Here is a 23,166-nt window from a genome sequence, read left to right on the forward strand (position 1 = left end):
CGGCTGGGAGCAGTCACTGCCAGCAGGGTGTAACTTTTACCTTTCCCATTCCTTCTGCAGCTTCCACTGCCCTCACTTAAAAACTCTGAAACTCTATTTAGAAAGAAAATAAATAGATGTTCAATAGTCTTGGTGCCATTGCAGGAAAAAACAGAAAACCAGCAAATGAAATTAGGTAATTTGTTTAAAATTAAATATAAAATATATGAACGAATGCTTTTCCATGTATGTTCGATGCAGGAATTACTACAGGTCATTGCATTAAGCTGCGAGATGTAGGTCAGATCAGATAATAAAAAAAAAAAACACACCAGAAAAGAATCCCTTCCTGGTTCAATGGTGTGAATTCAGACAGTACAGCATTCATTCCTCTTTAACTCGTGGCTGCACACAAGTGCCTGTACCAAGTTTTCCCACCCATCAGGCTTCGTGCTGCCTCCCATCAGCTGCTGAGACGTGGCTCTGGGTGGGTGCTGGGTCACCACCCCCTTCCACCCCGCAGGACGCCCATCCCTGCCGTGGCTCAGCAGCATGTGGCCGGCCCCGGCGCGCTCTGCAGCCCCTCCGGTCCCCTTTCCCTCCGGCATTCCGTACCCAGAGTAGCACAAGTTACGTGCCCAGAGCGGCAGAGCAGGATGCTGTCACTGTCACCCACGGAGCGGGCGCTCGCTCACGTTTCCACAGCTCCCTCTCCTGCTCCTGCCTTCGGACAGAGCTGGGAACTGCAGCACAGTGCCCAAGAAGGCCCGGCGTCTGTACAGCAGCTCCCGCTGTGCCAGTATCTCCCAGGCGCTGGAATTGCCGCTGACCCCGTGGGGACAATCCCACCACCCTCCTGGCACGTGCGCTCTATTTGCAGCCCAAAGGCTTTCCCCGCTGCCACCGGACCTGGCGGAGCAGCTCTCGGCCGGCGTGCCGGGTTATGGCCAAGGGTGGCGTTCCCCATTGTTCTGACACAGCTAATAATAAGCCTCTCTGCATTGTCCGAGGGGAGCACAGGAACGTGCGAGTGATGAACTGATGATACAAACCTTTGCGCGTAAAAACCCAAAGGAGGAAAACCCCAAAATCGACTCGGCTGGATGAACCGCTTCCATTGTTTTGTGATTTCCAACAAACTTTATTCAGAGCAAGGAAAAGAAGACGAATGGCGAGCCATTCTCTTAGAGGTACATGCATAGCTTCGTGGCATAGAGGTTCACCTTTACTGTACATACCTTTAAATATAATAAACGGGTTAGAATAACCTTTATAAAAGAGTTTGTCGTATGCAAGCGGCCTTCAACTGAGCCTTGTTTCTGGTTATAAGACTTGCACTCGGTTCTTGAAAAACTGTATAAATAATCTTTAAAAAACAAGCCTAACAGAAAGACTACAGCCCATCAGCACGTCTGCCGCGGCGCCGGGTCCCATCCTACCCCAGGGCGCGGGGTGCCGGCACCCACCCCGCCGACACTGTGCCCGCTGCAGGGACGGACAGATGTGCCGCCGTCCCGCACAGCCGCCGGCTCACGGGCACAGGGAGATGGTGCCCAGGTCTGCTCGGGGGTGCTGCCAACAGATGAGATGCAATTCACTGTCTTAAAACCACAGGGAGTCGGCAGTGCTGAGCGGTTAAACGTCCTTCGACGACAAAGGGCAGTCATTGCTGCCGGAAAGGAGCGTGTTCCAGCCAAAATGCACCTCCGTTCCTGTCCTGGCCCCGGCAGCAGCGCGGCTGAGCAGGCGGCCGAGCGAACGTCAAGGTGCCGCATGCACGAGGTGAGGGCTACGGAGCAGGTGGGGAGAGACACGGACTGGGAGAAATGGAGATGGGAGTGCTACCTCTCGGGGGTTACTCTATTTTCTACCTACGAGAAGAAGGGGCTGGGGCAGCTGACGAGTGCTCGCTTTCATCCGGCGCTCCGGGGCGACCCACCGTCCCCTTCCCGGCTGGACCCGGCCCCGGCAGGATCCGAGCGTGCCCCGGCGGGGGGGCCAGCCGCAGCGGTGCGGGGGCCGTCAGGACAGCGAGGTGATGTTGGACCGTCCGCCCGGCGGGGCGATGATTTTCTGAGCCGTGCGTCGGGCAATGTGGTCGTCCGCCTGCGACCCTGGGGAAGAGCACAGGCATGGGGTGTGCCGGCGGCGTGGGAGCCCCGCGGCTTTACACGCACAAATCATAAACCGCCTCCTTTGCAGGAAATACTAATAACAGGTTCTATATAAAAACATGGGACCTTGAACATTTATTAAACAAGGTATCATGGAATGGTTGGGGTTGGAAGGGACCTCAAAGATCATCTAGTTCCAAACCCCCCTGTCATGGGCAGGGACACCTTTCACTACACCAGGTTGCCCAAAGCCCCATCCAACCTGGCCTTGAACACTTCCAGGGATGGGGCAGCCACAGCTTCTCTGGGCAACCTGTGCCAGTGCCTCACCACCTCAATGTAAAAAAATTTCTTCCTTAGATCTAGTCCGAATTTCCCCTCTTTCAGTTTAAAAACATTGCCCCTTGTCCTGTCACTACACGCCCTACTGAAAAGGCTGTCCCCATCTTTCATATAAGCCCTCTTTAAGCACTGGAAGGCCCCATACGATCCATCTGATTTCAAGCAGCTGAGAAAACAACATTACGCAGGTCATTTGATGGCAGAGCATTGGCTTTCCACGGTCCCTAAAGCTGCTGGGCAGATCTCCGCAGGACGCTGAGCTGAGCGATGCTTAAGCATTCTCTGCTTACACAGAAAGACCACAGGAATTACCCTTCTGGTTCCTGACAATGGAGTTATTTGGCTCATCTCTACAAACCCAATCGCTTCTAACCCCTGACTCGCAGTGGATGCAGCGGGGGGACCCCCCAGCATCATCCCCATGGAGCGGGGCTGGCCACGTGGCCCCCCTGGCCTTCATCCTCATCCTCCCACTTCCCACAGCCGCAGCCCCCCACCACCATGGAGTCTGTCCCCGGGGCCGCCTCCAGCTCCCGTGTATCCGTGATGCACCGTCACCGGTGTGTTTGCACAGACCCCGGCACACGTCCCGGGATTTCTGCGCTGCGTTTAGTCCCTAAGCTGCCGCAACGGCAGGAACTGCTGAGCAAAAATCCAGTTTCTGTTCCTCAGCTCTGCCTGGCCGCTCATGTGAGCCCGGGAGCTGGTGATGCCCATGCCCCCCTGCCCCCAGCCCGCAGTCCCCCTGCCACCCTCAGCCCCCGCCCAGTCCCTGCCTGGCCCTACCGGAGAGGCTGAACCCCGACTGGTGCAGGTTGCGCACGGCGGCAGCGGGGGCTTTGCCCGCACAGGCGGCCATCCGGGGCGCCGCAGGGGGGGCTCCGGCCCTGGAGCTGGCGAGGACATCGTGGACCGGCCCGTCGTACAGCCCGCGGGGCACGCCGTGGACCTCGGCCAGCTGCGGGGGGCAAGCGGAGGGGAGAGCACGTGTGAGCTCGGGTGTCCAGAACCCTGAGGGCGACGTGCCCTGTGGTGCCACCCGCTGCGGCCGCCACGTCCTCCTGCAGGGACAGGCAGCTCAGCCCCGGGCGCTCGGGGAGCCAGAGCCCGGATGATGGCGCTACCAGTGCTCCATCATGGGTCTGCTCAGGGCTGTTCCTCTGCCAGCGGCGGCACAGGCAGCCCGTGCACAGGCAGGGTCCCACGGGGCTTGTTTTGAAGGTGACCAGCACTGGGTTTCCAGTTAGACAGGCACGGATGACAGGTTATCAAGAAGTATATAGCACCTTCTGTAGAAACGTTCCTCTTACGTGACCTTCATCTTCATCGCGCCAAACACCTTGCTAAGGAAACACCTGCTCGGGGATGCCCAGGGCTCTTTTCAGCCACAGCTTTTGCCAGGCTCTGTTAACTCACTGGGGAGCGGGCGCAGGTGGCCACTGGGTCGCTGTGAAGTGCCAGCTGCGCCTGGCTGACCACGTTAGCCCAACAAACCCACCCCTCACCGCCGGGCTGGCACCAGCCATTGCCCGCCAGAGCAGGACGGGGCGGAGATGGCTGCCCACCGCCACGCAGAGCCGTGACCTGGCAGGCTCCATCGCTCCCCATCCTGCAGGGACCCAGCAGGCTCCCATCCCATCCCACCCTGACTCCAGAGGCACCCCAGGAGGCACCTCTGGGCTCCCCCCGGGCTCCCCCCAGCACTGGAGGTTCCTGCGGCAGCTGCCAGCACTACTGGTGCCTCAGTAATTGGGGTTAAGGGTTTCTGCTCTACCTCCATCGACAATGTGTAATGAAATGATGTAATGATGGGTATAAGCTTAGTCAGGGGAGGTTCAGGTTGGATGTCAGGAAGTGTTTCTTCTCTGAAAGGGTTGTCAGCCACTGGAATAGGCTGCCCAGGGAGGTGGTTGAGTCCCCATCCCTGGATGTGTTTAAGAACAGGGTGGATGATCTACTTAGCGATATGGTTTAATGGGGGATTAGGGAAGGTTGGACTGGATGATCTCTAAGGTCTTTTCCAACCTAGAAATCTATGAAATCTATGAATCTATGAAAACGTCTGCACTAACACGTGGAAAAGGGGAGGAGGGCAGAGCTGTTAAGAAGTTTTTTATATATTTGCACATCTTCCCATCGCCTAAAACAGCTGTGCCAGCACACGGAAAGGTTTATCTGACTGAATTTCCAGTAACCACTGAAGGCTACACCATTAGTCTTTGACAGACGCAGAGCAGCACTGGAAATGCAGTAACATACACTTTTCTACTACAGGCAGGAGGGGAACTCCTCCCTTCTACCTCAATGCAAACAAAACCAAACCAGGTTTGCTAGAAGCCATAGTTTTGCTTTGCAACTTTGTAACAGGTAAATAACACTAGTATTATTAGCTGTAACACTAGCTAATTATTATTAGCCATAACACTAACACAGCATTACGATTACTGATTAATGTGCCAAGCCACACCCCAAAGCAGTTCCATGACAGCCTTACAAGTTTTGAAGGCCTGAGAAGAAATAACATCAATAATATTCTTGTTTCTGCTGCCTATTCCGTGAGCAGGCTCGCCGTACAGCGACAGCAATACAACAGTGCAGAGAGATCGTGATGAAAATACAGGATTATTGCAAATAAAATTCTCCTTACCCTGTTTCTTGCTTTTATCCTTTTATAAACGAAATCAGGGAACGTCTTTCTAGGAATGAAGCGACCTGACCCCTGGGTGACAACCAGGTTTCCATCTTCAAGAACAACTTTTCCTTGACTTATGACCACGGTGGGAATCCCGTGGCACTCTGTGCCTTCGAATATGTTGTACTCCACGTTCTGCAGAGAACAAACCAAGATATTCAACATGGTTAAGATTTAAGAAGAGAAGGTGATGGTCTGGCCAGCTCTACACACAACCCCATTTCTGTACATTGCTCCTCGTGCACCATCAGTTGTACTTAACTGACCCTTCACATTTCATGTAATAAGGTTCTTCTAACTGCATGAACTAAAGCAAACTGGAACAGAGAGACTAAATCCCAAAAATACTCAGTAATTGCCCAAAAGACATGCAGCACTCCTGGAGCAAATGAGACTTTTACCATACGTGAACAATTGTCTCTCAGCCCCAGAAGAGCCCTGCTTAACTTCTCCACTTGGGGACAGAAGTTCTTGGTGTTTCTTCCAAGTCACTGTGCCTTCTACCAAAACAGGTAGAGAAAGTCAGGTCTGTCTTGTGGGAAATGCAAAATTGTGCCACTTTCTTCAAATGCTCCCATTACTACCACTAACAAACTACCAAAAAAAAAGTTTACAGTGAAAAAATGCGGCATTATAAAAAAACAAAACTGAATTTTTTGGATCAAAAGAAAAGCAATTTCTATTTTTTAAAGAAAACATCTGAGTATTTCAATCATAGTGATAATTTTCTTCCATAAAAATGTTTTGGTAAAAAAAAAAAAAGGGTCAAAAATGTTTCTACTAACTTCAATCAGCTGTGTCGCCAACGTTCCTCACAGCCCCTCATCCCTGCCTCTCTTTCAGCTGCACCTTTCTGTCTGAGGCTCATGGTGGAAATTAATTTGGGGATGTCCATGGCCTGGAAAACCGCGGCTACAAAGCCATCAAGGTGTTTACCACCCGAATCGCTCCCGAATGAGTCCTTCCTGCGCAGTGTCCGTGGAGGACCGGAGGGGTCTGGCTCTTTGGGAAGGATGCTGATATATCAAACTAAAGATGGTTTAATATTTAAAACAAGTTCAGCACTTCCATTACCCCAGCCCACAGCGGATACACTGATTGGCAAATTCGTGTCCCAGGGGCAGACTGCCTCAGAGCAGTCACTCTGCGACTCGGGTACAATCCCACCCCTTCCCAATTATCCAGCTTTACAGTAACCAAAGGATATTTCATGTGCTTATATTTCAAACGGGAAATGCGAGGTCCTTCATCCCCTCATCCCCATCCACAGCTCCTCCCCTGGTGAATGCACTGATCTTTGCCATCGGAAGAAACCCATTGCTTTACTGCTCTCTTCTGACTCTAAAACCAGCTCAAGAAATTAATTTTACCAGATTGTGGGTTTTTGCTGAGATGATTTTGGTAGCCTTGGGGTTCCACAAAACCAAGTCTGCGTCAGCGCCCACAGCGACGCGTCCCTTCCTGGGGTAGCAGTTGAAGATCTTGGCAGCGTTGGTACTGGTCACCGCTACAAAATCGTTCTCATCCATCTTCCCAGAGACCTGGGAAACAGAAGGAAGGACGGACCATGACATAGATCCGCCCTGCTCCCAGCAGCGGCAGCCACCCCGACCCCGTGGCCGGATTCTCCCTCTCCCACCAGCAGGAACGAGGTACCAGGAGAAGAAATTGCAGGATTGAACTGCGTGACCACACGGTGTGAGGATCCATACTGCGACAGGGTCGCAGTTATGGGGAAAAGGGAGACATGGGGGCATAAGCCTTGTCCCTGTGGGCTAAATAATACGATAGAGGTTTTTAGTTTCCCTGGGCTCTGTGAAATTTAAGGTCTCTGAAAAACAAGACCTTCCCTGGTAGGCTCCAAGTCCCTGTACAGGCATCTCACATTCACCAGAGATGGATATTTCAATGAAGACAACTGGAAGTGAACCTAAATAGTGCTATTTATCATCTTTATCTGTTATCTTTTGATAAATTCTATTTATCTTTGAACAAAGCCTATCTAAGACAGAGACTTCAGGGTGGCTTGGCTCCCAAGCTCCTGGAAGTCCGCCCAGAGATGTCTGCTCCGTGGGATGCGGGCTGCAGCCTCCCAGGGATGCTCCTGGGGAGGGCGGGGTGCACGGGGATCGGGGAACTCGGTCCTGCTGGCCAGGGGCTCGCACACCGCGGCTCTCCCTTGGCAGCAGAGCAACTGCCCGCCGGGCATGGAGCGGCTGCGGGAATTGTCCCCATCGGTGGGGTCTGGGCTGCCGGCAGCTGGCAGGCACGGCCGTGCCCATGGCCACCGAGTGTGAGGTGTCCTGTCCCATCTGCCTCCCCAGGCTGCCTGCAGGCACCAGGGAAGAGGAACGGTCGCGTCTGACCCTTAGGAAAATTTGTTGGAGAGACCTTCTCTTGCGCGTGCAAGTGGGAGTGGGGCGGATGATCCCTCTACTGAAGCCTTTGAAGACACTTTGAAGGCATTTGAGTGTCCCAGTTCCTCTCACCGGGAAGCTCCTGTGAAGCAGCAGTCTAGACGCTGTCACACCGCTTGGCTCGTCTGCGTTAACGAGGGCGCTGCCATCACCTCGCGCACGCGCAGCTTCGCGAGGAACCGGCGTTACGTTGGTACCTACCACGCACTTCTCCCAGATGATGGACATCCGCTCTTCCACGCCGTTGGTTCCCTCGGGGATGAGGGTGAAGTTGTCCTTCCCCACGGCCTTCTGCGCGGTGGTGAAGGTGCAGTGAGCGCTGCCGGCGACCTGCAGGTCCCCGCTGGGCAAAGCACAGCACAGGAGGTTGGGGGGGGCCCCCAGCGGCGAGCGGCCACCCCAGCACGGCCACCACCCCCAGCCCCGTGGCACCACGCCTCCATCCTCACCCGGCAGATGGTGCGTGGCACGAGTGGCACGTGGGCACCGTGCTCCGTCTGTTCAGTCCAGACTGGTTCCACCACCAAGGATGGTAAAGGCAGGTGGCTCACCAGCCGCAGATCCCGGGGGAAGTCGAGTCAAAAGGCAATTTGCACAGGTACACAGACATCCCCCTCTGCTAATTTATACGGGAATTAAGCACTGCCATCATCTAAGAGGCGTAAAGAGCAGCCTCATAAGCACCATTCATATCCTCTCCTAAACTGGCCATGATGATTCTCTGATTACGATCTATGATTCTATGATTATTTTTACTATTTAAGTTGACATTTTAATCTCTGTACTTCCTTTTGAACCGCAGATTATTTTAGGAAACGGTTCTCCACGCAAGGTTCTTCTCAAGCAAGGTTGTTTTAAAGCAAGGGTATGGCTAAACAGAACAAGAGCCTGGCAAAGGCAGCTGTTGGGCACTGTCCCGCAGCGCAGCGGGAGGGTCGGGACACAGGCGGGCAGGCAGTGCCAGGCAGGGCGAGACGGGAAGTGCGCACGCGTCGGCTTGGCGAGCCCGGGAGCGTGCCGCCACCTTTATGCCAACGCTGTGCTAGACTGAACTGTGCTTGTCCTTTGTTGCCTCTCTTAAGGAAATACCAAATGTATCGAGGTATCTTTACATGCTGTGTAAGATACGCGGACGTGAAACACTTTTATTAACTACTGTTTATCGCTCTAGGAAAAAAAAAAACATTTCAGGGAAATCTAAGAAATGTTTATTGCTTCTTTAAAATATATACTTCATGTGCTTTTTTTACAATTATCTGGATCCATAAACATTGCTTCATCCCATTTCAAAAATTCTTTGGGCATTACTTCTGGACCTGATTTTTCTAACCCCACCCACACCAAACAGCATTCAGTGCTTGAGAGCTTTACTGCCTGGTGCTGTGCCGACATGGCAACGAACGGCACGGGTGCCAGGGCCGTGGTGTGGGTACCCAAGCACAAACCCTCCGCTGTGAATGAACCCCCCCTTCTACCATGGCTTTCTGCGGGGCAGCGGTGACAAATTTCATGCGTATTTACTATGAAATGTGAAACTCTGACCCATGGCAAAGCTCCGACCATGATTAACAGCCTGATGGAGCATCCTTGGGTACAGCCCCTGCAGCCAGGTGTTTGTATTGACTTCCCTGCCCGTTGGCATTCCCCTGCCCGTTGGCATGCCCCTGCCCATTTCACTGCTGGGCTGCCAGTACCCACCGGGTCCCTGCATGGCTCCTGGGATGGTCCTGCCAGCCCCAGGGCTCTGCTGCGTAACTCAACCCAGTGCAACAACTCCGCACGCTGCCCTGCCCTAACACCGTGTGTTCCACACATTGTAAAACCTTGCAAGCGCCCAGCGCTGCCCCGATAAATCCCTCTTTCTGCTCCAGCACTACAGCAGGCAGGGGCTCTCCCTGGGACACGCGCCCTGAGCACGGGCCACCGTGTCCCTCCTGCGATGGGGTGTCCTGGCTGTCCCTTGGGATGCTGTGCCTGCCCCACTCCAGTTCTGGAGGAGGAACCAGTAGCGTGAGCCTGATTTTTACAGGAAAAGTCTGGTAACCCTTACCTGGCTTCACCAAAGCACAATTTAAACTTTTTGAAAGAGTCACCTGGCTCCTCGCTCAAAACTCCAAAGATTTACTCTTCTGATATGGAAAAGTGTGCCAAATGACAGACTATTTTTCCTACTCTGATGACAGTATCACTGGGAAAGCTGAGCGGCGTGCCAGCCTGCACTGCACTGCTGTACCCCACAGCGCCCAGCTATGGGAGAGGACTGGGGGTGCCCCAGGAACAGTGGGAAGGGCAGGGGGGGAGGCCAGGGAGGTCAGAGGGCACACCTGACGTGGCAGATGTGCTCAGGCAGTGGTGCCCACAGGGAACTCACCAGGCCAGGAGGGAGGTGAGATGGTCCGGCGTGGTGGGGTCCGGGCTGATGGGGGGAGACGTGACGAAAGCTGCAGCTTTGGCCCAGTTCTTACTCCAGTAGTGCGAGCCGTCGGCGCCCAGGCTGGCGGTGATGGGCTCGCCGTACACCACCGCGCCTACGGAGCAAGCAATTAATGCGTGCGGCCGCGCCGCGTGTCCGGCTGCCGCATGTCACACGCCGCAGGCAAGCACGGTGGTTAATGATACACGATGGTTTCACTTCTCTCCAGTGTTCCCACTACTTCAGTTTTTAAAATTCACGTTAATCTTTTAGATTATCCCAGATGACTGGGAAACGCTGTCAAAACAAGCTGTGCATCCGTCTGTTTTCTCCTTAGCCCAAGCACACATTCACAGCTACAGCCCATCACCCCTTCCTTTAGCTCAAAGCAGCGTCTCTGGCAGCGCCTCCCGGCTGGGGGCTGCAGATCCCCAGTCCCTGGGCACGACCTCGTGCTCTGCTCCTGGCAGGAACGCTCCCAGCCCTTCCCACTCTACCCCCAGTTTGAATTTGGAGCTTGCTCCAGATTAATTTTTCATTTAGCTCATGACAAATGATTCCCACTGAATTATTTCCTTTTTTTCAGCTGCGTCTACTGAGATTCAGGTGTCAAGCGCATCTCCCCGAGTCTCTCCAGCCCAGAGCCATCAGCTGTGGCACGCGCTGCGAAAGGATGGCAGCACCAAGTTTTAGCACCGTTAACATGTGAGAGAACATGAGTGATAACGGGTCCTTAAACCCTGCAGCCAGAGTGATGCTCCTGGACACGTTTAAATGGGCTATGTCAGGGTGGGAACACGGATCGGCGCTTTACCTTTTCTCTTCGCTTGAGCTAAGACATCTGCTGCGCCTCTGCTCATGATCTTGGTGACGTACAAGGGGCAGTTGGCTTGTTTGGCGATGGTGATGGCGCGGTACACCGCCTCCGCTTCCACCTGCCGACATGAGCACACGGGCAGAAGACATCTCAGGGCACGTCCGCGACAGCCGCAGCGGGGCTGGGGAGCACTGGGGACGTACCTCCTCGGGGCGGCTGAGGACGTGCCCTTCCGGCCCCGTAATCCCCAGTTCCAGCAGCCTCTTCTGCTCCTAGGTGGACGAAGATGAACGGGAGAGCAGTCAGCGATATGAACAGCCTGTCTGGAGCAACCCGGGGACAAAACACCTGTTCAGAAGCACCTGAAGGGCGATGGAAATTCCCGAGGATGACATGGGGAGACCATCTATACCCACAACACTCCAAGAACTGCTGCGGTTACTTCCTACTAAACCCACCTCCTGCTGTGGAAACACTACTGAACACTGGGCACTACTGAGTCCCGACGGCACCTTTGGACCTTCCCCACTCTCCAAACCCAGCTATCTGTCTGGAGGATGTGGGATTTTAAACCTCATCCAGTTTCCTTTCTACCACGTAATGCCCCACTTCACTGGCACCAGGCGCAAGGACGTTGTTCGACACTCCAGAGCAGATCCCACAGGTTGCAAAGGATCCTGCTCTCAGAGGGTGTTTCTGTCTCCATCCGCTGTGTTCCTCTTGCAGACATCCTCTGAGTTTGCCTCCAGGCCTCCAGCATCATGCTGGCAGCTTAAAGAAACACTTCTGAAGATACTGAACTGCTTGGGATCATTTTATGTTTCACAGCTGAAGAAAAGGTTTCTCAGCTAAAATCCCAGGAGGTGGGAATTAGCCTCTATCCCATTTGTCCCATTAAGCCCATTTGAAGGATTGGGATTCTGCTTTCATTTTAAACTCTCCTCCCACACCAGGCTGAACACTCGTGCAAGCCACAAGGAACCACAAGTCTGATTCTACCTCGTGCTATCAGTATGTATCTAAGATTTTACGTTCTAAAGGTAAAAGGAAAAACAAGGAACATGAGCCAAGTCTGCAATGCCAAGGGAGTTTCTGAGTGCCATCCTCAGAGATAAACATTGCCAAGTGCAAAGGACGTTATTTCAAAAGGGGCAAACCTTTTTGTTTTTCCAGTACTCAAGAAAACTTCTCCTAAGACAGATAACATGATCAAGCGTCACTTACGGCAGTGAGTTGTCCTTTCAGGAGCCCCAAAACGTACTCGTTGGGAACCCCTGAACAGTCCTGAAAAACACTTCTGCAAGAAACCCCAGCGCGTGAGAAGTACCAGGGGGGAGGATGCTGGTTTCAGCGGGAGCCCCTGACCCCCCCTGCACGTTCTTCCGCCTGCAGACGCTGCCACCACCACTGGGTCTCCTGTCGGCCCCTTCCCTCCAGGGCCTGGGCAACCAGCTCATCCCAGGAAGCAGACCCCCAGCGCACGGGTGGAGGGGCAGGGCAGGAGCACCATTCCAGCAATGTCCTGGCTGCTGCCAGACTCGATGCCCGCCGCACAGACCAACCAGAGGCTGCTCTGCTGCGAGGCCACCAGCCACTCAACTCGGCTTGGCTTCTGCAGAGATCTCAGCGTGAGTGCCTGGGGTGATGCCCAGGGTGATGCCCTCCTGACCACAGGCATGGGGACGTGCTCGCTGCTCCTACCCCCAAAGCAACCAGGTGTCACAGCAGGCTGCTCCTCCTCCTCCCATCTGGACCAATCCCTATGGAATTGGCAGTACCAACTGAAGGCTAAAAGCGTGCTGGCACAGCTCCACCTTCCACTGGACACTACAGCCCATCCGTTAAAGTCAGCATTTTGCCTTCATAGAATCATAGAATCGTGGAATGGTTTGGGTCGGAAGGGACCTTCAAGATCATCCAGTTCCAACCCCCCTGCCATGGGCAGGGACACCCTCCACTACACCAGGTTGCCCAAAGCCCCATCCAACCTGGCCTTGAACACTTCCAAGGATGGGGCAGCCACAACTTCTCTGGGCAACCTGTGCCAGTGCCTCACCACCCTCAGAGGGAAGAATTTCTTCCTTATATCCGATCTAAATCTCCCCTCTTTCAGTTTAAAGCCATTGCCCCTTGTCCTGTCACTACACACCCTTGTCCAAAGCCCCTCTCCAGCTTTCTTGTAGCCCCTTTAGGCACTGGAAGGTCTCCCCGGAGCCTTCTCTTCTCCAGGCTGAACAGCCTCAACTCTCTCAGCCTGTCCTCATAGGAAAGGTGCTATGAAGAGGTGCCTGCAATCAAAATACTCCGGCCAAATTTCATTTAAATGAATACAAATACCGTACCTCATCGATGATGTCCCCGTTCTCAGCATGCACTTGGGCAATGGCCCCCAGGTCTCGAATGATGCAGAATATTTCATACATCTGCCAAGAGACAGCGGTTGCCCGACATATCAGATAAATCACAGCTTACACTCGGCGCGTGGGCAACGACTCCCCTGGGCCGCTGGCCGGCTCCGTTACCTGGGCATCGCTGCACTGAAGTTTGTCTTTGTAGGCCATAAAAACCAGGAAGGAGTTCACACCTGGAGAAAAGCAAATTAAACGTGTTCATTGTCCCAGCTGAGAACCCGGCGACTCGGTGGGGGCTGAGCAGGGGGGGATGGAACCAGGGGGGTTTGGACTGAAAGCAGAGCAAAAGGCGAAGGGCTGAAACGGGACCTGTCCCCACAAGGACTGAGCCCCAAAGCCTGGGAGTCACGACAGACAGGACACCCCTATCCTGGGATGCACCTGAGCCACAACATCCTCACAGTCCGTTTCGGCTTTAGGTGCTCTCTGGAACTTGCTCCAAATCCACGGGATCAGACGTGTTGCTCCCAAGTCGAGTCTTCTCTCCAGGGGTGGTTTCAATTTATGGTTTATCTCCAACTTCTTTCTGACAACTGTCTTGGAATTAGTGTGTTAGCGCCAAGGCTGCAAATTGCAGCAGCAGGCGAGGCGCTCTGCTGCTGGAGCACTGGCATTTGGTGCACTGGCACCAAGCTTGGCATCCAGCATCGCACACAATCCTCATTCCTAAGATAAAACGTGATCCATGAAGCACTGACTCAAAGACGGAGAATCGCTGCTGTATTTCATACGGATAGAGGCAACAACTAATCCCAAATGACAATCAAATTACAAACAAACTGTATTTCATGGGAATGTACTTATGAAAAATACCCGGTATGAGCTTGGAATAGCTGCATTACTTCAGCCACTCTGCACTTTAATAGAAATTTACTGCAAATTTCTATGGTAATTGACCAATTAAGCTCTTGCTTCAAGACTGCAAATTAGACTGAAGTCATTTAGCTCTACATTAGCATATCTGAAAGCAAAATGCAGTTGCAAACACGGAAATAAGTATTCATGAAATGCATGAATCCCTGCCGCGTGGCCTGCTTTCCAGTAAGCCATGTCCCGCGGATACGTCAGGATGTGCAGGAATTATAGGTGTGAACGGAATCTCTACGGAAAGCCCAAAGCTTAGTTTCACTCTGTAAGCCCTATCTTGACTGTTTTTATTTAAATAATTTTCTGTACACCAAGCAGCTGGAATCAGGGCGCCTGATCCTGTTCCTTTAGTTTCCAAAATGGAATTTCAGGATGGGGCTGTATGTTCCCCAAAGCAGAGCACACGAACGAGCTGTTCCGGTGTGAACCTGGTGCCACCACCCCATCTGCTCCTTCCTCCCGGACGCCGAAGGACGGGCAGCTGATGGCAGCGCGGCACAGCAGCCACCAACCATCCTGGCACACCCTCCAGCGACCTGCTCACGCGCCCGTACCGCAACAGTTAGGGCTGGGGGGGTGGGGGGTCTCTGCCAGAACACTGCTCCTCCAGTCCTTACCCTTGTCCTTCACCAGCGCCTCCAGCTCCTCCTTCAGGCTCTCGTGCCAGCGCGGGATGTCGACGTGCAGCGCGTAGTCGCAGCAGGCCTGGCTGTCGGCGCTGCCCCGCCACCGCTCGTAGGCAGCCAGCAGCCCCGTCCCCGCGTCCGGGCACACGTGGTCAACTGAGGAGACAGCGTGGCGGTGGCATCAGTGGCAGCAGTACAGCTACCACTGTCCCCTCGCATGGCCCTGCAACTCTCGCACAGCTCCCCTGGGTGTCTTCCATGTCCGGTCACCCACAGCCCATCGGCTACAGCCCTTCCTCTCATCTCTGTCCCCATTCCCGGCAGCACTGGCTCCGGGATTGGCACGGATCTACGCCAGCGTGTGTTGGGAATGGGCCTTCGGTTAAATGCTACAGTGGGCCTTGGGACCAGGACGAGAACAAAACAGAAATCAAAAGGATTTTACATTAACACAAAGATGGAACTCACGCTCGCAGAGCTGAAAAACATGCTTTTTCCTATAAAAACATGCTTGCAAAGCTATTAAAAACATATTAAAAGGCGTTTCTAGTTTTCCTCTATTCTGTTCTCTTATGAGGTGAAGCATGAGCAGCTATATATTTTTAATATATGTGTGTAGCAATGGAAGGAGGTTCTGAAAGGTACATAATGCCTTTTAATTAGCTTTGTAATGCCTTGATTTCTACAGCAAAAATCAACATTTCTCAGCTATGAGGGTAAATAATCTCTGCACTGACAAAAGGCCCCACGTATTTTGCTAAACAACGCTCTACTCAGAAGTTGGTTTGAAAGCTGCTCCATCTTACTGATCATCGTGGTTCCTCCTGCCAGGGCAGCTTTCGTGCCTTGGTAGAAGTCATCAGCAGAGGTCATCCCCATGACTGGCATCTGCAGTCTGGTATGGACATCGATCCCCCCCGGCATCACCAGCTGCCCGTAGGCATTGACTGTCTTGACATCACCAGGAACGATCAGGTTTTCTCCAATTTGTCTGAAAATGGTATTAAGAGCTCCTGATAATTGGCAATGACTTTCAAGCAAAGATGCAAACCCAACCCCTTCCACGGAGCGCTGGTGGGCACACACCCCGGGCACGCAGGTGAGCGCCAGCCAGGGCTCCCCGCACCGTGGGGACGGGCTCTCCCTGCCAGGAGAAGCAGTTGCACACAGGGAGCACAGTGCTCCATCAGCTGCAGGAGTGGAAATAGAGCCAGGGTCTGCTGGAGACCCCTATGGGTCCCACCCGCCCACCCAGCAGCCCCCGTCCGACTCCCGCCCTGGCTGGGCAGTGCCAGGACCCACCGGGCTGCGGCTGAGGGACCCGGGGCATCGCGTAGGAGCACCGAGGTGTCGGCGCCGGACTCTGTACGCCGCTGCTAACGTGTGCCGGTGCCACGCTCCACCCGGCCCCCCGCTCGCCTCTGCTCAGCTCAACGGAGCACCAACGCTCCGCGCTCTACACGCCGTGGCAGCCACAGAAGTGCACTAAGGTAGGTATCTCTTGGCAATATTCTAAAAAGCTGCCCTGTTTTTTAAGAAGGGAACAAACTTCCAAGAGAAAAATGACAGGAAGGAACCTTGTTCAAACTCCACGGCTCTGTATCATGCCTGGAAATTACGTGACCCAATATAAATTTTAACTTACTTTATTAAACCGTCTTCCACATAAACGTCTGCATAAAATGACTGATCATCGTTGACGATTTTTCCTCCTTTGATTAGAAGGCAGTCACTCTAACAGAAAAAAGCATAAGATTACTTTATTTAGATGCTGCTTTACTCATTGTGAGCTTTCGTTACATCTAGGATTTAATATTTTGCCCTTCAATCATACAAGTTTAGTTGAACATCCAAGCTACTCGCCACCAAAGCCTTTGCATCCTGCAAAGGAAGCCATGCAGAATTGTCGTTTGAGAGGAACGCAGCTCCCCTGCGGAGCGTGGTACCAGCCTGGGGTGCACAGGCAGCGTGTGCTCCGGCCTCCACTGCTCCAGACCTGCCTTGCAGGATGCACACCTCCGCCCGGCAGCCCACCGAGAGCCACTGCAGAGCAGGGTCGGAGTGACCGAGGTGCTCAGCAGTGTTAAAAGGTTTGCAGGATGACATCTGCAGCTCACCACGTATCTGCCTCCTCCATCGGCTCCGATTACAGAGACTTTTAAGTGCATCTCATTAACCTGGTAATTTATTGATATTCATTATTTTTCACAGTCTCCTCGGAGGCAGATAATGTCTCAAGGACTTCTCTCACTTCAAAGCAAGACACTTGGCACAGTTGTCAGATTTGCAGAATCTTTAACCAGAAAAATTAGAAGGCAGCAGTATTTATGTAAATGTGGAACTGCAGCCTAATTTAAGAGGATTCCTCTCCTGCTCTCTGCTGTTGCTAGAAAAATTATTACCAAGGCTAAAATGGGCAACAAAGGGCCTGGCCTTCACACAGACACAACTGAGGGATGCACGAGCACGTGGAGAAGACTTACAGCACAGCAACGTGTGCTGATGCTAAACAGCCTGGAAAATATTTTGGGGTCTTGTTTTAAAGAGCATCACTACTATAAAAAAAAACCAAACAAAACACTATCAAAGAATTGCATTGTGTTTTTAAGTATTGAGGCTTTCACTGCATCTTTATTGTTTTCCCTTGTCCCATAAAATCAATCAAAAGAAGCTTCTGTGTTGGCTGCCCCACGGGAGAGCCCGGCGGCCCCTCCCCTTGTGGGGCCCACCCTCACCCCAGCCCCTTCCCCACCTCATCCCCAACCTCACCCCATCCCCTTCCCGACCTCATCCCCAACCTCACCCCATCCCCTTCCCCAACCTCATCCTCACCCCATCCCCTTCCCCACGGCCCCAGCCCCGCTCCCGCAGCCGACTATCGCAGCCGGTCACCGGCCCCCGCCGCCACCGGGATGTTTTCAAGGGAACCGAGCCGTGAGCCAGCAGAACGAGGGGGGGAAGCAAAGCATCGTTATCTCGAGATTGTTCCTGGCGCCTGCCGAGAAGCGCTGGCACCAGGCGGAGGGAATCCCCTCCTACACCCGCCCGGCGGGGGAGCGTAGGCGGCTCCGGATCGGAGCGGCGGTACCGGGGAACGGCGAGCGGCTGCCGCCGGCTCCGCCAGCCAAACACCGCGGGATCGGGCGGAGCGATCGGTAACGACCTGGGCTCGGAGGCGACCAGATGCCGGGCAGGGAACAAGGCGGGCAGATGCCCCCCATCCTGCCCCCCCGCCCAAGCCCATTCCCCGAAAAAAGCGTTTCTGAAACACATTTTCCAGCGCCCAAACGAAAGTTATGGAGGCGGCGGGGCAGCCCCGCAGCCCTGGTGAGGGTCGCGCCTGCCTTTGTCCGCCGGCAGCCGGGCGGGCTTTGTCGGCGGGACCCCGGCTGCGCCCCCGGCAGCGGCAGACAAAGCGCCGGGGCCGCCGGGCTCAGGCCGGGCCGCGGCCAACAAAGGGACGGCGGAGCCGGCGGGGCGGGGGGCTGCACCGCCCGCGCCCCCCAGCCTGGGAGCAACGGCTGCTTCGGCAGCCACGGGACCACCGGGACCGCCGGGCTCCCGACCCCCCTTAGCGGACCAAACTCCGGCAGCGACCCCCGGGTGTCCGTCAGCACCGGGGGATCCGCTCCATCACCGCCGGCTGGGAGAGGTCCCGGCACCACCGGACCGGCACCGGGTCGGGTCGCGCCCGCAGCCCCCGGGGTCCCGCCCGCCCGCGCTGCGGAGCCCCTCACCGTGACGCGGGGGACGCTCTTCTTGCCCTGGTGCGACATCTTCCCGCCGCGCTCCGCCTGTGCGTGCGTGTGTGTTTGTGTGCGTGTGCCCGCCCGTGTGTCACGTCCCCGCGTGCGTGCGCGCCCCCCGCCGCTGCCGCCGGCTCCCCCCGCCCGCCGCCGGCCCGGGGCCGCGCTCCCGGCGCGGCAGACAAAGCCGGTCTGGCGCGGAGCGGAGCGGAGCCGCCCGGGGTGGGTTCCGCAGCCCCCGTCGCCCCGCGGGCGCGGCGGCGGGACGGGGCGCGCAGCCCCTGCCCGGTCCCGCTGCCGCCCGGAGCGGCCCCGTAGCCGCGGACAGGGGCCAGGAGTCGCGGGGTCGGTGAAAGTTGTTTCCCGCGGCCGCTCGCCGCCCCCTCGGACCGTCACCTGCACGCAACCGGTCCGCCGGCCCGTTCCTCGCCCCCTTCCCGGGCGCGGGGCTCCGGTCGGTCGGTGGGTCTCAGCCCGGCGCGGCTCGGACGGCGCCCGCGCAGCAGCACCGCGACGGGCCGGGGTACGGGGGGTTTGCCGGGCCGCGGCCCCCTCCCGCCCGCCCGCCCGGCGGGGTCTCGGCCAGGGCGGCTCCGCGCTCCGCCCGGGGCTCCGCTCCGAGAAGCGGCGGGGGCCGCTGCTCCCCCCGCGGGGCAAGTGCCGGGCCGGGGCCGGCGGCTCCCCCCGCCCGCCGGCTGGCTCCACGCCTGCCCCCGGGCCGGCAGGGGGGGCAGGACGGGGAGGGAAGGGGCGGGGGGGCGGCCCCAGCCCCTGCCCCGGCGCAGCGGCCCCTTACCTGCGGGCAGCCGTCGGGCAGCTCTCCCGGGGCGGCGGCCCCCGGGGGCGGCGCGGCCGCGGCGGGGCCGGGGGCCGGGGCTTGGCGGTGGCCGGCGGAGGGTGTCCCGGGGCCGGGGGCACCGAGCGAGGGGAAGTCCAGCGTCTTGTTGTCGAAGGCGTCCTCCACGCTGCAGAACATGCCGCCGCGCTTCTGCCGCGGCCGCGGGCTGCCCGCGCCCAGCCCCGCGAAGCAGGCGGGCAGCGCGTCCTCCCGCCGCCCCGACATGGGCTCCGCGGCGGGGGCCCGGGAGCCGCCGGTGCGCGGCCGCTGCAGCCGCCTCGCCCTGGGGAGGAAGAGCAAAGCGCGTTAAAAGCGGCGCAGGGACCGACGGCCGCCCGCCCCGCCCGGCCGTGCCCACCCCTGCGTGGCACGGCCCCGCGCAGGGCAGGTGGGCTTCCCGCTGGGAGCGCGGCCCCGCCGGGGAGGGTCCCACCTCCCCGCCCCGGGAGTGGCGGAGCCGGCGCCGGGCCCCGCCGCTCCTCCCCGCTCACCCCGCGGCGCGGGGCTCCGGGGGCCGCTCCAGCTCCCGAAGGGGGGTTCTGGCCCGGGGGCGGCCGAGGGAGGTGGCACGGTCCGGGGCTGTCACATCTCACCGGGCGCTCCCGTCGGACCGCGGCTTCCCGGTCACTGCGGTGGGCACCAGCCGGGCTCGATGCCACCGGCAATTAAGCGATGAGGAAACGAGAAAAGTTAATATGCTGCACGGTAGGAGGTAAGTTACATCGCTGTGGGTTTGCAAGAATATTATTTTTTTATTTTATTCACGATTTAGTCAATTTTGCAGGTGGAACTTAAAAACGGGTTAAAAAGTTACCGCGTTATAAAGAAAAAAAAAAATCAGCAAAGTTACTCTAACTAATCAAAGGTTTCCTTTTTGCAACCTGGGAAAAGAACCAAAACGATGTATCTGATTTGAAGGTTTAAAACAGATCTTTTTATTAAAAGTTTACAATAATTTATGTATTTTACAAATGAATAGAAAGTCTCTCGATATATATCATATGAATCACAATACAAAAATATGTGTAAAATTCTGTAATTGATCAATCCAGCCCCATTTTAGGCCTGTCAATTACTGTTTCAGCACTGAACCAAACGTTACGTGTTTAGGATATGGTCGTCAGGATATATTAGAGAACACGAGCCACGGCACGCCGGCCGTTGGAGAAAAAAAACCCAACATTTTCTCTGGTTTACGCTTTGCATAAGTTTACAACAGTTCCTTCTTACAAAATGTACAATACATAAGTACAGGGATTAATACACATATTCACAATACGATTTCCTGAGTCTAAACTAAACCGGTTTCTGCGCCAACGCACGCTGCCCACCGCGGGGTGGTGGCAGCGGGCAGTCGGGGTGCGAGGGGAGGTGGCGTCAGCCCCCCGAGGGACTCGGCTGTGTTTGCTGTCCTCGGTCAGGCGTTGTGTTCACGGCTGTGTAAGGCACTCAGGGACACACCGAAGGCTACGGATAGTTCTGGAGCAGAGCACTGGAAAGAACAGCCACCGTCCTCCGACGGCTTGCACACGGAGCACGGGCCTGGAGCACGCACGGCGCGGCCGCTGACGGAGCAAGCTGCACGTCCCGCGGATTCCAGTTCGGACGTGTTGCCCGGCCTGTGGCTGCGGGACGCGGGCAGGGAGCGTCTCTGGCACCTCAGTGCTCGTCCAGAGGCTCCGTGCGTGGGAGCGAACCCATCCACACCCGCGGCTCCCGCTCTCGTACGCGGAATGTGGCGATGGGCTGTCAGTAACGCCCCAGGCGGTACGCCGGGGTTATCCGGGCCCCGTCCTGCTGTTATTTGAAGGAAATCTGGGGAATTTATAAAGGATGCTTATAGGTGAGAAAGGAGGGCGGTTGGCAGCCCTGCCTCTGGAGCAGGCACTCGCCAGCCTGGGAACGGCTGGGGACCCTCCCGGGTGGCCAGCCCCACCTGCCCTCTGCTGCTTTACACCGAGGGACGGAGGGGCTGCAGGGAGAAGGCTTGTGACAGAGACCCAGGTCAGGGAAATGCCCCCACCATGGTCTGGTGGCTTCCAGACCTTGTTTTTAAAAGATGCACGAGATGCAGAGGCGAGGAGACAGCCAAGGAGACCTGACACAGCTCATTGCACCGACGAAGGGCGGCACCGTCTCCAGAACGGCTCCGTGCCATGGACACCGACTCATCCTACACACTCATCGTACAGAGGGATCGACATCAAAGTGACTGAAAACTGAGTGAAAATCCTCGTGTTGAAATTAAGGAGCACATTTCTGTAAATTTCCTGTCTGTGCATTTATAAGAAAGAAAATTTTGAAAACATTCTTTGAGCCATTTTTTTCTTTCCTATGTACATATCTTTTTACATATAAATATTAACATATACATAAGCATAATCTCTTATTTACACGTGTACCTGTCCTGTATTGTTAGCTTTTTAATTAAAAAAAAACCCCCATGATTAAGAAAGTCTAATTAATGGAAAAACAGAACTGAGATTCCAAATTCATACAGACACCGTGCAAAAGCATGGCCTGAGTAAACAGGGATGAAACGGATCCGAGCTGCTTCCACCCGCGCTCGCCGTCACCATTCCCAGTTGCGCCCGCTCTCCCCCCCCGCAGCTCCCGGGGCAGTGGGCCTCCATCTCCTGGGCCCCCCCCACAGCTCCCGGGGCAGCGGGGCTGCATCTCCTGGGCCCCCCCCACAGCTCCCGGGGCAGTGGGGCTCCATCTCCTGGGCCTCCCCCTCAGCTCCTGGGGCAGCGGGGCTGCATCTCCTGGGCCCCCCCCGCAGCTCCCGGGGCGATGGGGCTGTGTCTCCGGCCCCCCGGGAGGGCGATTGGAGAGGTGCTGGCGCAGCACGTTCCTGCAGGCTTCCAGGGAGAGGTCAGTAACGCCTCGGACTGCGGGCGTTATCCCAACTGCTGTTTGCAGTTCTTCCGAGGAAATAACGCATTTTAAGCCATGAAGTATTTAAGTAGAACTCAAAAGGGGCAGTTGGGATTTAACAACGTTTCAAGCATGAAATGCAGAAGTAAAAATGTAGCTCATCAATGTTATCCCAATATTGGTATTTGTCTCTGGCAGAGCTGGAATTTGTTCCATTACTTTTACAATATAATCATATGGGGATATCAAAATCCATAACCTTCGACTTAAAATGTTGTATTACTTCAGTACAAATATAACACTTTTCTGAACAATTAATTTTCTTACATTTTTGTAGTTTAGCTCCCTTTGCCGTTTACACTGTCCGGTTTAAAACAGTCGATTGATGTGACGTATCTGGAGAGTTTTTAGAATTTCAGTATCAAGGGCTTTTCTTCATAGCTTTGTAAACTCAACACCAGTTTTGGAAGCGATGCAGGTACCTACGGAATAAAAGAAATACCAGGATTAATTACAACTGGGATTCTCTCTGCAGCACTTTAGTCCCAAGCACTACAAGGCTTCCATTTCCTGGGGTTTGCTACATTGAGTTGAGCAGCACTCAATTAAGTCCACAGTTGCAGTGGGCTTATCCAATCGCTGTTTTTCCTGAAAAAAAAAAGGTAACTCATTAAATGTTAACTGAGCTAGTTTCTATAGGCTGCACCATACATTATATTGTTCATTTTTCTCAAGCAGTACTCCCCAGTAGGTCTCAGGTAACACTCAGAACATAACGATGATAATGAGGAACAAGGAATTTAAAATTTGTCCCGTCTACCTTCGCGCGACCTCCGAGGCCACCTTTCCTGGGCGCCATCTCCGCCAGCACCCACGTCCCTCCCCTTCGGAGCGCCGCTCCGGTGCAAGTGAATCCCCGGGATGTGGGAAGTGCTGCGGGTTGGGACCCCAAAGATAGGGAGTGCACGAGCAGCGCCCTGCAACGTGCTGAGACATGGCCCCTTCTGCGTTACGGTCGGCAAACGGC

General features: G+C 55.3%; 1 protein-coding gene across 2 annotated transcripts; it reads right to left on the reverse strand.

Annotated features, from left to right (window-relative positions):
* Nucleotides 1–2,001: 2,001 nt before the first annotated feature.
* Nucleotides 2,002–19,487, reverse strand: DPYSL4 (dihydropyrimidinase like 4). Of its 2 annotated transcripts, none has more exons than XM_086617020.1 (14): nucleotides 19,221–19,487; nucleotides 16,324–16,412; nucleotides 15,485–15,669; nucleotides 14,670–14,834; nucleotides 13,297–13,358; nucleotides 13,117–13,197; nucleotides 10,978–11,046; nucleotides 10,772–10,892; nucleotides 9,916–10,072; nucleotides 7,746–7,887; nucleotides 6,498–6,668; nucleotides 5,083–5,262; nucleotides 3,222–3,393; nucleotides 2,002–2,093 (listed from the first exon to the last, which is right to left on the reverse strand). In XM_086617020.1, the coding sequence occupies exons 1-14, from the start codon at nucleotides 19,485–19,487 to the stop codon at nucleotides 2,002–2,004; spliced, it is 1,953 nt and encodes a 650-aa protein (XP_086473146.1). The 2 variants fall into 2 exon arrangements, with proteins under 2 accessions (XP_086473146.1, XP_086473147.1); XM_086617021.1 differs by lacking the exon at nucleotides 19,221–19,487 and adding an exon at nucleotides 18,416–18,454.
* Between the last annotated feature and the right edge of the window lie 3,679 nt (nucleotides 19,488–23,166).

The sequence above is a fragment of the Tauraco erythrolophus genome, chromosome 9 (assembly GCF_009769465.1).
Source record: "Tauraco erythrolophus isolate bTauEry1 chromosome 9, bTauEry1.pri, whole genome shotgun sequence".
NCBI classification, from domain to species: Eukaryota; Metazoa; Chordata; class Aves; order Musophagiformes; family Musophagidae; genus Tauraco; species Tauraco erythrolophus.